We start from the raw sequence: 17,123 nt of genomic DNA on the forward strand, positions 1-17,123 counted from the left end.
TGAATGACTAATGAGCATGAAACCTGGACAAACAGATGATTGATGTACCAGGCAGGACAGATCAGAATGGCACAAGATTTCATCACCCTACTCGAGTGATGGCTCATCATTTAAAACTTATGAATTGTTTATTTCTGGAATTTTTTGAACTGCCGTTTACTGTGGGTAACTGAAACCGCAGAAACCAAAACCACAGATAAGGGGAGAGTACTGTACTATTAGTATAATATACTTTATATATTATATAAAGATCAGTAGAGTACTGATCTTTAGTATATTCTTTAGTAATGCTTTGAACTGGCTGCCAGCAAAAACCTGAAATTGGTAAAATTTTCTAATAGTAAACCTACTTTGTTTTGTTATATCATTCTCATAATAATCAACCTAAGTTAGCTTTTCCTGTTGTCTACCAGACCAGATCTAATTCCTTGTGGGTATTTAAAGGTTTTTATCAGTTGGTCTCTCTCTTCCTGATCATTTTTGTCTGCATATTACGGTTGGCGTTGTATCTCCTCCACATACTTTGTACATTATCCTGTTTTTAAGTTTCATGGGCTTTATTGATAACAAGGCAGAATTCACCAACTCTTACATGCTCTTTACAAAACTAGAGTGAATCATTTTCACAGCCTTCACCATCCTCTGTAACAGTGGTTTTACTGGAGGAGGCAGGGGATAAATGCACAAAGATTCATGCCTGGCATGTATATCATAATGGATGGGAGGTTTGGCCAATTTGAGAAAGGTTCCCAGTAATTTGAGGATCTTTTTATTTTCCCACCATTGAGAGCTACAACACTGAGGAGAAATTGCCCTGCTACTTCATCTTCATATGTATAGTTCTTAAGTGATAGTTTTTAACAGTCTGTATTTTAGTGTATCTTCCCTTGTGTTATGTCAGGTCATTTGCATGTTATTTTAAAAACTGTACTCTTTCTGGTTATTTGCATTTTTAAACAGCGCCTGATATTTTGCACAATAGTAACATGTTTCAGATATTAATAACAGATCTATTACAGATAGATATTTGAAGAGGTAATAGCAAAGCGCACATCTATTATAAACAGATATTTGAAGAGGTAATAGCAAAGCACATATCTATTATAAACAGATATTTGAAGAGGTAGTAGCAAAGCGCCATTAAATTTTTCTAATCAAAAGGAAGATAGATCTCTATCAAAGTTGTTTGGTATGTTTTGTTTCTTTTTCTTATTTTCTATCTAATGCTAATGTTTGAGATTTTATTGTTGAAGAATTTTGGATTTAAGAATTTGAATTTCAGTAGTTTTTTGAACTAAAATCAACAGTAAGTTGGTAACTTTTAAAATGCAGAAGGGTGTAATTCTAACAGTGAAGAAGAATAAACCATTTACATTATTTCCTGAAATTTTTAACAAGTTGGATTGATACTGTTTTTGTACCATTAACTAATTTGTGTCCTTGAGTCTGTTTCTTCACCTTAAAATTTGAAATAATTCCTGTCTGAACTATTTGCTGTAGGGATTAAATAAAATATGCCACATCAATGTTCCTAGTATGGTACTCTTTCAATTTTTCAAGATTTTGAATCTCTGTAGTCTTTTACTCCATATAATTTGCATGGATGAAATATTATTTGAGATAGCCATTGTCTTCAATACCATTTTTTTAAAGGTAGGCCAAAACTATTCAACGACAGAGTTCCTGAACCAGAGGTCTTTTGGAGACGTAGCATACCACACAGTCCATCATCATTGTCCATGTTGCACTATGACTTTAGACTAGTGCAGAAATCATTCTCATTCTTTTACTTTGTACCGTAGGATCCAAAAATGAAAGTTTTACCTGGTATGTTTAGAACTGTACTTTGCCTGAAGAGTTTGCACATTTTTATAATGACTTCAGAACCTTCCAGATGGCCAAAGCACTTTATTTCAGCTCAACAAAAATGTACTAGGTCTGTACTTTGTATGCCAAATACTGTACTAATTTACAGGTATATAGAAATCAGTATGGCATTTGCCCTTGAGAAACTTGGAGTCTGATGAGCGACATGGACATGTAAACAGTTTCAGTCCAGTGTATTGAATACAATACATCTACTGGTAGATGTCTTGGAGGAGCACCACTTAGTACTGCTTTGAGGACTCAAGAGAAACTTCCTGCCAGGTTCAATGCATGAGACTGGATGCTTGGGGCTAGTGCACTGGGACAACCCAGAGGGATGGTATGGGGAGGGAGGAGGGTTCAGGATGGGGAGCACATGTATACCTGTGATGGATTCATTTTGATATTTGGCAAAACTAATACAATTATGTAAAGTTTAAAAATAAAATAAAATTAAAAAAAAAAAAGTGACTGACTGTAACTTCACAGGTTACAGAATGGACACTTAAATTTATATGCCTTTATTGTGCTTGTTTTGAAAATTTGTAAAGAAAGTACTTGTAAGATCAAGAGTTATAAAGTTTTTAGATTATTTTACAAGTTTGCCTAAATGAAATTATGTTATCTGTGATAGTGATTTAGATTCACATCTCAGTGTAGTCATGGATAAAAATTAATGGGGTCTTTTGTTTTTAACTTAGAAAATTGAAAAATAACAAATGTGAAGGAAAGACATAGTTCTAAGTGTACTCTCTTGTAGTTCCTTCAGCTCCTGAGCAGAAGCAGGGTTTACTAGCAGGTCTGGCATATATTATACCCAATACTGAGATAATAGATACTTAGTTTAGCAATTTATAATGCCTAATGGGTAAAAATAACTTCAGTATCTATTCTGTTAACAAGTATTTCTGAACATTTACCAAATGACATGCCCTTTTCTAGGTGCTTAAAAGACACCTGATGCTCCTCAAGTAAGAGGAGTGCTGAGGTCTGCTCATTAGATTTAGCAGTGTGGAGATTGGTGAAAACAAAAATGAGATTGATGGGGATAATCGTGCTAAAAGTCTGCTTGCAGTGGCTTTAAGAGAAAAAGAGAAAAATTGGCAAGTGTTATGATTAGGGTGGCTATATGACTAGATTTCCCTGGTGTTCTGGTAATCATCACTTGTCCCAGCATTATTTTTAATAGAGCCTCATTTCACTCTCAGATGGGTACTGGTTTAAACAGCTACTTATATGGTCAGTGTGGTTATGATTCTTTGCTGTCATTATTCTTTTGACACCCAAATTTGACCAGTAGTATCCTTTCTAAGCTACCTTTTATGAGTTTTTGAGAGAACCCAATTTTCTTTCCTGGCGTAACAGAACGTTGCATGGATTATACTTTTTTCTGCCTTAGATTCTATTCAGCCATGTCTCTAAGAAGCCTTGCTTCATTTCAGTGACACTCAGAAACAAAGAGTTGAAACATTAATAGATCTTGATTGGGGAGAAAGCGTGAGAAAGCCAGGTGACTGATAAGAGAAAGGCATTTTGCAATAAAAATTGTTAAAGCACGCAGCAAAGATACTGGGGTGGGAGAATAGGAAACTTATTCAGGGAATTCTATGTAAAGCTGAATGAATGCATATAAGACTTATGGAAAAAGAGTATTATAGTGTTAGAAGGAGGCACCGAGACCAGATAATGAAAGGATTTCAACACCAGAATAAAGGTTTTGGGCTTCTTTCTGTATTCAAGACAGTGACATAATGGTCCTTGGAATTACTGGTTGTGGAGGCAGGAAACTCAGTTACGTTATTATAACCCACACAATCCATAATGAAGTTCTGATTCTGTGGGTACAATAATGGTAATCCAAAGGAGGAACTAAATTCAACAGACACCACAGCAGAGTAGTGGAAAGGGGGATGGGAGCATAGCAGAGGCGTGACGAGGAGGCCCGCAGTATCAGATGACTCTGAGCTGTCTAACCTGAGTAGCAGAGGCTGGAGATGCCATTAAATGCTGTAGATAACACAGGGATAGGTGAAGGACAAAGACAGAGATGTTTTATTTGGAAAAATCCCTTGGCGATATGGTGACAGAGTATAACCTTATTGAAGTTCCATCTGGTACTGTATTTAGGAGACAGTAGAACAGTATATAGGAAATAGGGTTTTTGTTGTCACTGAAGGGTAACCATAATGACATTCCCATCTGTGGAAAAGCATGAATTTGGATGTCAATAGCTCTCTCACGAGTTATTTCAGGTTCTTTATTTCAGAGAAATGCATTTATTGCTTCATTTCCAAATAGACAAAAAATACCTCCAAGAATCCAGACTTTTCTTGGCACCTTGTAAGTCCCTGGTATTAGAGATTAACCCCTCGTAATCTAAAATATCATGTTCCAGTTTTAATCACATTTTGGAAAGTACAAACATGTTTTATATTTTATTACATTAAAAGCCCAACCTTAATGAGAGTCTCTTGGAATTAAAAGCATCAGCTTGATTAATGCCTTCAAGTTATTTTTCGTCTTAGTGTCCCTCCCCACAGCCTGATACAGAATAGTTTGGTTGCAAACATACTTTGCCCACTCAGCCAGAGACAACATCACACTAGTTTTATGTTTAGTTATGACTCGGTATATTCATTTGTTCAAACAAAAGCCTTTGGAGAGAAAAAAAGACAAGAAGATAGCCAAATAATCAAAATTTGAGATTAGCTAATTCCCACCGAGTTTGCTGCATAGCATCTGGCACTGTAGAATAAGGAACTGAAATGTTCTGCTGGGTCTGGTTATTAGTGAATGGCTATCTTTAATGTGGGAAACTTGAGCAATGTTAGTTTAAATTAATGAGTTTCTTAAACTTTATTGGCTTCTCATTTTCTCTTTTTAAAATTGAATGGTTGAGGGTGCCCAAGGTTGAATGATTCACTGGAAGGATTCACAGGACTCAGGAAAAAAAAACAAAAAGCAACTTTTATACTCAGAATAACAGTTTATTTATATTCAAGGATACAGATTAAAATCAGCAAAAGAAAAAGGCCCCTAAGGGAAGTCTAGGAAAAATCAGACATAAGCCTGTAGATGCCCTCAGCCAGTATAGTATGGTTGCATGGACACACTCCTAGCAGAGATGTATGCCAACACTTGCAAAGTGTTGCCTACCAGGGAAGCTCACTTGAGCCTTGGTGTCAGGGGTTTTATTGGGAGCCAGTCACAGAGACATGAATCACCTGCATGACTCCTCCCTACTACGCAAACTCCAACTCCCCAGAGTGAAGACATAGTCACCATAAATCACATTACTAGGGTAAACTACCTGATCAGCTTGGTAAGCCTGTGGCCAAGGGCTCAGAACTTAATTCCTAGGAACTGGCCAAAGGCCAGTCCTGAAGAAGTTAGGCCTTCTCAGGAATGTGCAGTTGGAGCAGCCCACGCCTGCTGACTTTAACCCTTTCCTGCACAGGTGTAGAATTATGTGATAGCTGAAGTCCCTAATAATTATGATGTTTTATGAACAGATTAGTAACTCATATATTGTAGTTAATGTTTTATTTCATCTTTAAGAAGGCTTAGATAATCATAACTATTTGAAACTTGAAATAAAAGAAGTTATGCTGATGCTAGAAAACAAAGCTGAATTGAATGTCGAAAAACAAAAGAATGTGGGTCTTATACAAGTCAACACAAGCCCTGCTCACTAATGAATAAGCTTACAAGTCGGAAGATGAACATAAAGGAAATTAAGGAAGTGAACATTAAGGAAGTCTATGGAGGAAAAAATTACTTAAGCCCAGTTTCAGAAGCTTAAGTTCACTTAGCATTTGATTAGCAAATTATTGATATTTTTAATTTCTCTGGCACTTATGATAAATTTAAACATCTTTTTTTAGTGAAAAAATTTTGCAGCATTTTTGTACAGTTGTGTAAAATTACTCAAGTTTTACTTGTCTTGTTTAATGTTAGTCTCTCACTCATTTTCAACTTGTTTAGTGAAGTATTCAATATTTAACACCTGTTACATAGTTGCAGTATCTTTATTTTCCCATTGTTTTTTCTTGATCCGTGGTTTTCTAATTGAGAATAGTTTTGCTTTTTATTTATTTATTTATTTATTTATTTTTGCATTTTAATATTGTTATTCTTTTTCCCTTTTAATGTGCTTGGGTCATATTTAAAATTTCTTTGATTTAAAAGTGTTCAACATTTTCTTTTCATAAGTTGAAATATACCTGCTGCTGCTGCTAAGTCGCTTCAGTCGTGTCCGACTCTGTACCACCCCATAGACGGCAGCCCACCAGGCTCCCCCGTCCCTGGGATTCTCCAGGCAAGCACACTGGAGTGGGCTGCCATCTCCTTCTCCCATGCATGAAAGTGAAAATTGAAACTGAAGTCGCTCAGTCGTGCTCGACTCTTCGTGACCCCATGGACTGCAGCCTACCAGACTCCTCCATCCATGGGATTTTCCAGGAAAGAGTACTGGAGCGGGGTGCCATTGCCTTCTCCTTGAAATATACCTAGGCATTTTTTTTTCCCCCAGAGTCCATAATGTATGACTTTGGTATAAAATTTGCAAATTACCATCTGTAATAATGCATCTTGTTCTGCATTTAAAGTTGCAGAATTATTTGAAATGGTTAAATTCAATTTAAAGTAGAGAAAGCTCTAAAATTTAAGAAAAATACTTTTATCTGAAAAAAGATACTAGAATTAGTTTTATATAAAAGAAAGCTAAGTGTTCCTGTCTTAGTCATTTTACTTATCATTAACCCCAAATACTATAAATGGCATAGTGTAAAATTATCATATAAGCACTGAACTGATGTCTTTTCTTTCATATTTTTACCGGTATTTTCTTAACCATGTTGAGGGCTTCCCTGGTGGCTCAGACATTGAAGAGTCTGCCTGCAATGCATGAGACCTGAGTTTGATCCCTATGTCAGAAAGATCTCCTAGAAAAGGGAATGGCACAGTCTTCTTGCCTAGAGAATTCTATGGACAGAGGAGCCTGGTGGACTACAGTTCATGGGTTGCAAAGAGTTGGACACGATTGAGTGACTAACACTACGTTTAAGTCTAGTGCATGAGGGGATCACACAACCTTTCTACACTGAGTATGTATAATGTCTTTGGAATAGGAACAGAGCTGTTGTGTAAATGTCTTTTCCTGGGTCTAGACATGAATCTTAATTTTTGAGTTAGTATGAAGTCTTTTCTCAGAAAGAGCAGTCTTGTCTTTTATGGCACCTGCCTGGCTTATTAGCTAGTGTGGTTTCCTGGCCATTCAAGATACAGCTATATGTTTCAGTGAGTTCTTAAGTAGTATTTAGCCTTTTCCTGCTATACATAAAAATTAAGGTAGTGTAGAATACTTTGGAGCATAATGTTCTACTTTGCAACATTCTAGTAGGTCCTAGTAGGTTTTTTTATAGTACTTGCCTTTGCTTTTCTAAAGAAAAAGCCCACATTGGCATCTAAAAATTCTTTGGAAATTCTGAATTTGCCTTTTCTGTTGATAAAAGACTTCACTGACCTCTCACTGAGGAATAAGCACTTTAAATTTCTTGTCCCTGGTCCATTTCTGTTGAATAAATGTGTCATTGTACTAGGATCAGATAGTCAAAGATGAATAAGAAACCATTCTCACCCTTGAAAAACTTACATTCTAGGCCCTTCATTTTATTTTCCCATCAAGAAAATGAAAAACAAGATTAACATAAACATAAATTATTCCCCAATGTTTTTATGTAGTTCCTCGGACCTTTTGACCAGATGGCTTACTGCCTAACCATGTTCAAGCTAGCTTCTTCCCATGTACTTGAAGTGGAAGTGTTCCCAAGATGCTGGTTAGATTATACTTCTATTTCTGAATAGCTAGCCTGAAAGCTGAAATTGTTGAAACTCTTTCATGACCAAGCTTCTAAATACCACTTGTCTTTTAGAGTTCTCTACTTTTTACCTAAATGAGGGCTTTTTGGAGTTTTATGTACAAAGCTTGCAATCTTACATGCTTTTCAAACTCTTATGGGAAGCCATTCATTTATAATGAAGAAAGTAGCTGAATGTCAGGTAAGGTTCTATAGTCACAACTTCCCATCCCATTTGCTGCAGTAAAAAATTCCCATCATCCAAGGCATTCTTTGAAAACTGTGGATTACTTCAGATCTTGTATTAAAAAAATATTATACTATTCCCTGTAGCTTATATTACTGATCTGTTAGACCCTAGTGAATTTTGCTATAGCAACTGTCTTTCATAATCAATTTGAAGGATAATTTATTATTACAATATGAGTAAATTGAGTTTTGTGGCTAGATTATAACCTATCATTAGAACTACTAAATCCAATCCAAGAATAATGAAAATAGTTTCTTAAGACTTCTTCCTTTAAACATGTATTAGATATACTGAGTCAGAATAGATACAGATTTAGAATTTGGAGCAACAATTTGAAAGTCTTGGGAGTTTACCATGAATTTCACAAGTAGACTGCATAGCTGACTCTTAGAAGAATTGAGAAAGGCTGTCAGTTAGATTTCATCGTATCTTCTAAAAAGAATACTAACATTTGAGGTGCTGCTCTCCATTTGGAATAACATATCAAAGAGTCTTTTCTGAAAGGCAGTTCCTGATCTTTTCTGAATAAAACTGAAGGGAGGAAAGAATAAGTTCATAATTTATATATTTATAATTTATATTTTATTTTATTTTTATTTTATTACCAAGTGAACTGCTTGATTTATTAAATTCCTCAGTGTCTAATTAGGATAGTTCTGAACCAAAATTCCAGTTATGGCATAGCATTTCTATTTATACAGTGATACTTAAGCACCATTTAAAAATTTTGTATGATGTCATAGGAGATATGGTTATATTTAAAATTAAGTTAAAAATGAATTGACCCAAAACACTGAATTATGCTATTGTTGTTGTTCATTCACTGAGTCATGTCCAACTCTTTGCAACCCATGAACTGCAGAACACCAGGCTTCCTTGTTCTTCACTATCTCTGCGCGTTTTCTCAAAATGTGCATTGAGTCAGCGTTGCCATGCAACCATCTCATCCTTTGTCGCCCTCTTCTCCTCTTGCCGTCAGTCTTTCCCAGCATCATGGTCTTTTCCAGTGAGTCAGCTCTTTGCATCAGGTGGCCAAAGTGTTGGAGCTTCAGCTGCAGCATCAGTCCTTCCAATGATTATTCAGGACTGATTTCCTTTAGGATTGACTGGTTTGATCTCCTGCCTGTCCAAGGGACTCTCAAGAGTCTTCTCCAGCACCACAGTACAAAAGTGTCAGTTCATTAGTTCTCAGCCTTCTTTATGGTCCAACTCTCACATCCAGACACGACAACTGGAAAAACCATAGCTTTGACTATATGGACCTCTGTTGGCAAAGTGTTGTCTATGCTTTTTAATACACTGTCTAGGTTTGTCATAGCTATTATTCCAATTATTCTTTTAATTTTGTGGCTGCAGTCACCATCTGCATTGATTTTGGAGCCCAAGAAAATGAAAAATGAAAATGAAATCTGACACGGTTTCCACATTTTCCCCATCTATTTGCCAGGAAGTGATGGAACTGGATGCCATGTTCTTCATTTTTTGAATGTTGAATTTTAAACCAGCTTTTACACTCTCCTCTTTCACTTTCTTTAAAAGGCTCTTTAGTTCTTCACTTTCTGCCATTAAAGTGATATCATCTGTGTATCTGAGGTTGTTGATATTTCTCCCTACAATCTTAACTCCATCCAGCCTGGCATTTTGCATGATAAACTGTGCATATAAGTTAAATAAGCACAGTGACAATTTACAGCCTTGACGTACTCATTTCCCAATTTGGAACCAGTCTATTGTTCCATATCCAGTTCCAACTGTTGCTGGTTGTCCTGCATACAGGTTTCTCCGGAGACAGGTAATATGGTCTGGTATTCTCATCTCATTAAGAATATTCTGGGAAAAAAAAAATATTCCACAGTTTGTTGTGATCCATAGTCAAAGGCTTTAGCATAGTCAGTGAAGCAGAAGTAGATGGGTTTTTTTTTTTTGGAATTCCCTTGTTTTTTCTGTGATCCAGCATATTTTGGCAATTTGATCTCTTGTCCCTCTGCCTTTTCTAAATCCAGCTTGTTCATCTGGAAGACCTCGGTTCATGTACTTTTGAAGCCTAGTTTGAAGAATGTGGAGCATAATCTTGCTGTCATGTGAAATGATTGCAATTGTATGGAAATTTGAACATTCTTTGGCATTGCCTTTCTTTGGAATTGGAATGAAAGCTGACCTTTTCCAGTCCTGTGCCCATTGCTAAGTTTTTCAATTTGCTGGCATAATGGATGCAGCACTTTAACAGCATCATCTTTTAAGATTTGAAATAGATCAGCTGGAATTCTATTACCTCCACTATCCTTGTTCATAGTAATGCTTCCTAAGGCCCACGTGACTTCATACTCCACAATGTCTGACTAGGTGAGTGATCACGTCATTGTGGTTATCTGGGTCATTAAGAGGTTTTTTGTACAGTTCTTCTGTGTATTTTTGCACCTTTTCTTAATCTCTTATGCTTCTGTTAGGTCCTTGCCAGTTTTATCCTTTAATGTGCCTATCTTTATATGAAATATTCCCTTGATATCTCCAATTTTCTTAAAGAGATCTCTAGTCTTTCACATTTTATTGTTTTCCTCTATTTCTTTGCATTGGTCACTTAAGAAGGCTTTCTTACCTCTCCTTGCTGTTCTCTGGAACTCTTCATTCAGTTGGGTATATGTTTTCTCCTTTGCCTTTCACTTCTCTTCTTATCTCTCAGTGGTTATCTCAGGCAACCACTTTGACTTCTTGAATTTCTTTTTTCTTGGGGATGATTTTGGTCATCACCTCCTGTTCAGTGTTATGAACCTCCGTCCATAGTTATTCATCCACTCTGTCTACCAGATCTAGTCCCTTGAATCTATTCATTATCTCCACTGTATAAGTGTAAGCAATTTGATTTAGGTCATACCTGAATAAGCTTGTGGTTTTCCCTGCTTTCTTCAATTTGAGCCTGAATTTTACAATAAGGAGCTGATGATCTTAGCCACAGTTAGCTCCAGGTCTTGTTTTTCTGAGTGTATAGAGCTTCTCCATCTTCAATTGCATAGAATAGAATCAGTCTGATTTTGGTACTGACGATTCCTTAGTGGAATGCATATCAAACTTAAACTCTGAAAGAAGCTTGTAGAAGGATATATAATAAAATTATAATTATGTAAACATTGCCAGTAATTTTATTTACTTTTCTTTGTTTTTCTGTGTTTCTTAGTTTTCTAAAATAAAAGATTTATCCTTTCCAGAGTAGAAAAATATTTGTGGTTTAGATTTTTTTAAATCAAGGATTAAAATTAAGTATTTCTCTGTAAATATCAGCTTTTCTTTATAAATTGATAGAATTTCCAGTGTCCTGAAATATCATTAAAATAAGTAGTAATTTCTTTAAATAACAGAGTCCTTGAAAGCAAAACACAGGAAGAAATTCAACTCATAATATAATGACAGTTTAAAGTTAGGGTCATAACTAAAATTAATTTATTCTTTTACAGGAGTTGAAACCTGATGTAGTAACTAAATCTGCTCTTGGTGAAGATATCAACTTTGAAAAAATCTGCAAAAAGGTAATTTTGCAGTAAGTTGTATTTCTTTGGGGAATAGTTCCATATTTATATTCTTGACCTCATTTTTTCTTTTAACTTTTTTTCCTTGAATAAACCAGTTACTATTAGTGTATGATGATTTTCTCTATTTGAGCTCTACTGTTGCTACCAAAAAAATTTTTATGATAATTAATGAATTTTACTTTATTCTTATATCACACCTCCAGAGACCTTAAAAGGTATGTTGACGTTAATGTGGCATTTGTGTGCTAGACTGCAATTAGTCTGTTAATTTTATTATTTAGAACACAGATTTTTTATTTTTTCCACATACTAGTTTTTATAAATATTTAATCTCTGCATTTATCCTATGGAAATTATTTCTACCCCCTTTTTATAAGTAAGGAAACTGAAGCTCGGAAAGTAAGAAGTGAGCTAAGTAAGAGTACACCACTGTTACGTTCAGTTACTTACATGGACTTTTACACAGAGCTTCTACCCCTTGCATTTGCTACACTTGCTTCTTGCTTTTCCCTCTTTTTCATTTCTGCCCACTTTTCTGAAGCCTACATAACAGTTCCACCAGGGAACAGTTTTGAATTAACTGATTTTTGTAACTATTGATTTTCTGTTTTCACTTTTATTCATGTTTGCTGTAATCTGTATTATTTCCTCCTCTTGCATTTGTGTATACTTGCTCTTTCCTCTGGTTTCTTAATTTAGAAGCTTAAATTACTAATTTAGACATTTCTCTTTTTTTCTAATATAAACATTTAATGCAATAAAATTCCCTCTAAGCACTGCTTTAGCTACATCTTATATATATGATATGTTGTATTTTATTTTCTTTGATTTTAAAATGTTTTAAATTTCTCTTGAAACTTCACCTTTAACCTATGGTTTAATTAGATGGATATTGTTTAATTTCTGAACAATTAGAGGGTTTGGGGTATCTTTTTGTTTTCTTTATGATCCATGAGCATAGTTTTTATGATTATTATTCTTTTAACTTTAGTATTTATGTTACTTGTTCAAAGTATGGCTTATCTTGGTGAATATTTCATGTGTACTTGAAAGCAATATTATTATATTGAGATCAGTGGCCTGTAAATGTCATTTAAGTCAAACTGATTGATGGTGTTGTACAGATGATATACAGCTTTACTGACTTTCTGCCTGCTTGTTTTATTGATTACTAGGAGAGATGTATTGGAATCTACAACTATAAATGGCAGTTTTCCTATTACAGCTTTAAGAAGAAAAATACTCTTAACTCCACATTTATGTACACTAGTACTCATTTCTCTGCAATTAATTGATATTAGACATTAGAATTTTAAAACATTTTATTGTAAGAAGGGCAGAAAATGAAAGGTTGTTGTATGTTTGAGGAAAGGGAACGTTTGTTTTTGTTGTTATGGTCCTTGTCAGGAAAGCGACACCAAAGAGTCAGGAGCATGATTTTACAGCTTCCTTATTTTGATTCTACCTGATTCTGCAGTAAATATTCTTACTTCATAGCATTCATTCATAGAGAGGAAAAAAATTTAGTTCTGTGATACTTTTTTACTTGGTGTATATGTTTCTGACAAAACAATGACATGTTAAATAGAATAGTGGTAATTGTATAAAAATATGATAGAATGTATTTGTTTTCTCTTGAGAGTTTAAAAAAATAATCATTTAAGGTTTTTACCAGAATAAATTTTTTTCATTTTCTGGTTGCTGCACCCTAAAAGTATCTCAGTAATATTTAATTTATGATGGGAATAAAAACCAATTTCTTTTTGTTGCCTAATATCATGTTTCCATTTAAATTTCAGCACTGAAGCTTGACAGTATTTTTTAATTGGAACTTGAAAATATCCAAAATAATATATCTTTGTCTTTTTTTCTTTGAACTTTTCAGTCTGATTATTTTCACTTGGAAGGTTATTGTTAGTTAATGTATGTGTAGTGTTTGTAAAATCAGGTTTCTTTAGCGCATCTTATTACATTTACAACCTTTTGTTTAACCTTCCAGTGTGTGAAATGTGATCCTAAAAATGGGGAAATGCGTCTGTATTCGCTTATCATTTATATTTTCTAAATAGTAAATACATTTGCATATCACTAGATTTATAGTCATGAGATGTATCATAAACATGTAGAAAGTTGGGCTCAAACTGGAATGTTGTCAAGCAAAAAAAAAAAAATTCATTACATTTCTGCCCTTTCGGTACCTTCCTCCAAATGAAAGGAAGGAAAGGGAGGTGGAGAAGGACAAAGGAAGACAGTTCTGTTTTATAGTTCTTGATGGAACCCTTGACGATTTAGAGCCAAGGGAAATTGCCTTGCTTAAGAATGGTTTCAGATTCCTCCTGAGCTATTTGATTTCAACTATTTTGTTACTGTTTTATTTCACTTATGATATTCTTCCCATTGAATTAATGTTCTCCTGTATCAAAATATGTTAATAAATTAGCTGAGTGTCATGGAGAGAAGACTGGTTTGCCACAGGAAGGGAAGTTAATTAAAGATGACCAAAGAGGTAGTATAAGGCTATTACATAGAGCTTATACATTTGAAGCTGTCTGACCATCAGAATAGAGCAGAACAAGCTGATGTGTGTAACTCCTTAGAGCTTGCTTAGTTCTTCCATATACATTAGTATCTCAGTTGATCTTACAACATTGATTTCAAGTGAAAACATTCATGTGTGCACATGCATGTGTGTACATGTGTGTAGTAATACTAGTAGTATCTTCATTTTCCAAATTCAGAAATGGTTAGAAAGATTAAGTAGCCAGTTAATATTTGTATGAGAGTTTTAAAACTATAGAGTTTGGGCACTAGAACTGTGACATTTCCAGACAATTATTGCCAGAATTTCAAGGACTTCTCAAGTCCAAATGTCTATTATATGCAGAACAGTTGGCCAGGCACTATGTAAAAAAGGAAGGGAATAGAACATAGTTATTTTAAAGGATTCAGTTCAGTTCAGTCGCTCAGTCGTGTCCAACTCTTTGCAACCCCATAAATCGCAGTACACCAGGCCTCCCTGTCCATCACCAACTCCCGGAGTTCACTCAGACTCATGTCCATCGAGTCAGTGATGCCATCCAGCCATCTCATCCTCTGTCGTCCCCTTCTCCTCCTGCCCCCAATCCCTCCCAGCATCAGAATCTTTTCCAATGAGTCAACTCTTTGCATGAGGTGGCCAAAGTACTGGAGTTTCAGCTTTAGCATCATTCCTTCCAAAGAAATCCCAGGGCTGATCTCCTTCAGAATGGACTGGTTGTATCTCCTTGCAGTCCAAGGGACTCTCAAGAGTCTTCTCCAACACAACAGTTCAAAAGCATCAATTCTTCGGTGCTCAGCTTTCTTCACAGTCCAACTCTCACATCCATACATGACCACTGGAAAAACCATAGCCTTGACTAGATGGACCTTTCTTGGCAAAGTAATGTCTCTGCTTTTCAATATGCTATCTAGGTTGGTCATAACTTTTCTTCCAAGCAGTATGCATCTTTTAATTTCATGGCTGCAGTCACCATCTGCAGTGATACTGGAGCCCCAAAAAATAAAGTCTGACACTGTTTCCACTGTTTCCCCATCTATTTCCCATGAAGTGATGGGACCAGATGCCATGATCTTTGTTTTCTGAATGTTGATTTTAAAGGATAAGAGGAAGCAAATTAATATTTGCTAACATCTGCTAGTAGCTGACTTGTTAGATACTTTATATACATTAGCTTTCTCATTAAGATGATAATAATCTCATTTAACAGATGAGACAGTGGGCCCAGAAAGGTCAAAATATACCTGTGATCAATCAGTAGGAAATGTTAGATCCAAGGTTTAGACAAGCAAAGTCTCTGCCTGCAAAATGAAATTTTAGGACAAAAGGATAGAATAAGTGTCTATATGTAAAAGCATTTTGGAATCATGGGATTTTAAGAGTTTAATGAATACAGAAAAATCTCCTGTTCTCCTAAATGTGGACTCTAAGCCCTTTACTTGTCACAATTCTTCTGATTCAGCTAAGAGGACTGTTTCTTATTATGTTTCTAAATGTTTTTAATAAATACAAATATGAATGTGTTGACTTCTATCTTTAGGTAAAACCTAGAATTGAAGTCGAGTTAATGTTAAAAGTACTGCTACTAGCTTTCTACCTGTACGAGTTCCTTTGGTCAGTTTGATTTTTATTTTTAACTGATGAAAGATTGCTTTACTATGATGTTTACAGCACATGGCAATCTATTCATGCTGCTTATGGCAGAAACCAACACTTCATCGTGTATATATATACACCCTCCCTCTTGAGCCTCCCTCCACTCACTCTAACCCATCCCTCTAGGTCATCACAGAGCACCAGGCTGAGCTCCCTGTATTTATAGCATTTCCCATTAACTGTTTTACACATGATAGTATGATACACATACAAGACAACAAGCGTGGACACCAGTCTGTTCTGTACTAGGTAAAAAGTATCATTTTTCTAGATTCCACGTATGTGTGTTAATATATGGTACTTGTTTTTCTCTTTCTGGCTTACTTTACTGGTATAAGAGGCTCTAGGTTCATCCACCTCACTACAACTGACTCAAATTTGTTCCCTTGTATGGCTGAGGAATGTTTCATTGTATTTATGTACCACATCTTTTTTATCCATTCATCTGTCGATGGATATCTAGCTTGGGTCCATGTCCTAGCTATTATAAATACTGTTGCAGTGAACATTGGGATACATGTGTATTTTAGAATTGTGTTTTCCTCAGGGTATATGCCCAGTAGTGGATTTGCTGGGACATATGGTAGATTTATTTATAGTTTTTTAAGGAGTGTCCATACTGTTTACAATAATGCAGGAGAATTCCCTTTTCTCCACACCGTCTCCAGTATTGATTGTAGATTTTTTGGTGATGACCATTCTGACTGGTGTGAGGTGATGCCTCATTGTAGTTTTGATTTGCATTTCTCTAATAATAAGTGATGTTGAGCATCTTTTCATGTGTTTATTAGCCACCTCTATTGGGGGCAGGAGGAGAAGGGGATGACAGAGGATGAGATGGCTGGATGGCATCACTGACTTCGATGGACGTGAGTCTCAGTGAACTCCGGGAGTTGGTGATGGACAGGGAGGCCTGGCGTGCCGCGATTCATGGGGTCGCAAAGAGTCGGACACAACTGAGCAACTGATCTGATCTGATGTGATCTGATATTTTCTTTGTGGAGAAATGTCTGTTTAGGTCTTCTGCCCATTTTTGATTGGGCTGTTAGTTTTTCTGATGTTGAGCTGTATGAGCTGCTTATATATTTTGGAGACTAATCCTTTGTCAGTTGCTTCATTTGCAGTTTTTTTCTCCCATTTTGAGAGTTGTCTTTTCATCTTGTTTATGGCTTTCTTTGCTATGCAAAAGCTTTATTTTTTACTTTTATTTAAGTTTTATTAGGTCCCATTTGTTTATTTTTGTTTTTATTTCCATTAATCAGGGAGGTGGGTCAGAGAGAATATTGCTGTGATTTATGTCAGAGAGTACTGCCTGTGTTTTCCTCTAAGAGCGTTATAGTTTCTAGTCTTAACATTTAAGTCTTTAATCCATTTTGAGTTTATTTTTGTGTGTGTTGTTAGGAAATGTTCTAATTTTATTCTTTTACATGTAG

General features: G+C 35.5%; 1 protein-coding gene across 1 annotated transcript in view; it reads left to right on the forward strand.

The window, feature by feature from the left end:
- Window positions 1-17,123, forward strand: part of SRFBP1 (serum response factor binding protein 1) — a 61,586-nt gene that overhangs the window by 25,491 nt on the left and 18,972 nt on the right. Inside the window, exon 4 of the mRNA XM_027546958.1 lies at window positions 11,424-11,495. Within this exon, the coding sequence (XP_027402759.1) occupies window positions 11,424-11,495 (72 nt within the window). The remainder of the gene's footprint in view (window positions 1-11,423; window positions 11,496-17,123) is intronic.

The sequence above is a fragment of the Bos indicus x Bos taurus genome, chromosome 7 (genome assembly GCF_003369695.1).
Source record: "Bos indicus x Bos taurus breed Angus x Brahman F1 hybrid chromosome 7, Bos_hybrid_MaternalHap_v2.0, whole genome shotgun sequence".
In the NCBI taxonomy this organism is placed as follows: Eukaryota; Metazoa; Chordata; class Mammalia; order Artiodactyla; family Bovidae; genus Bos; species Bos indicus x Bos taurus.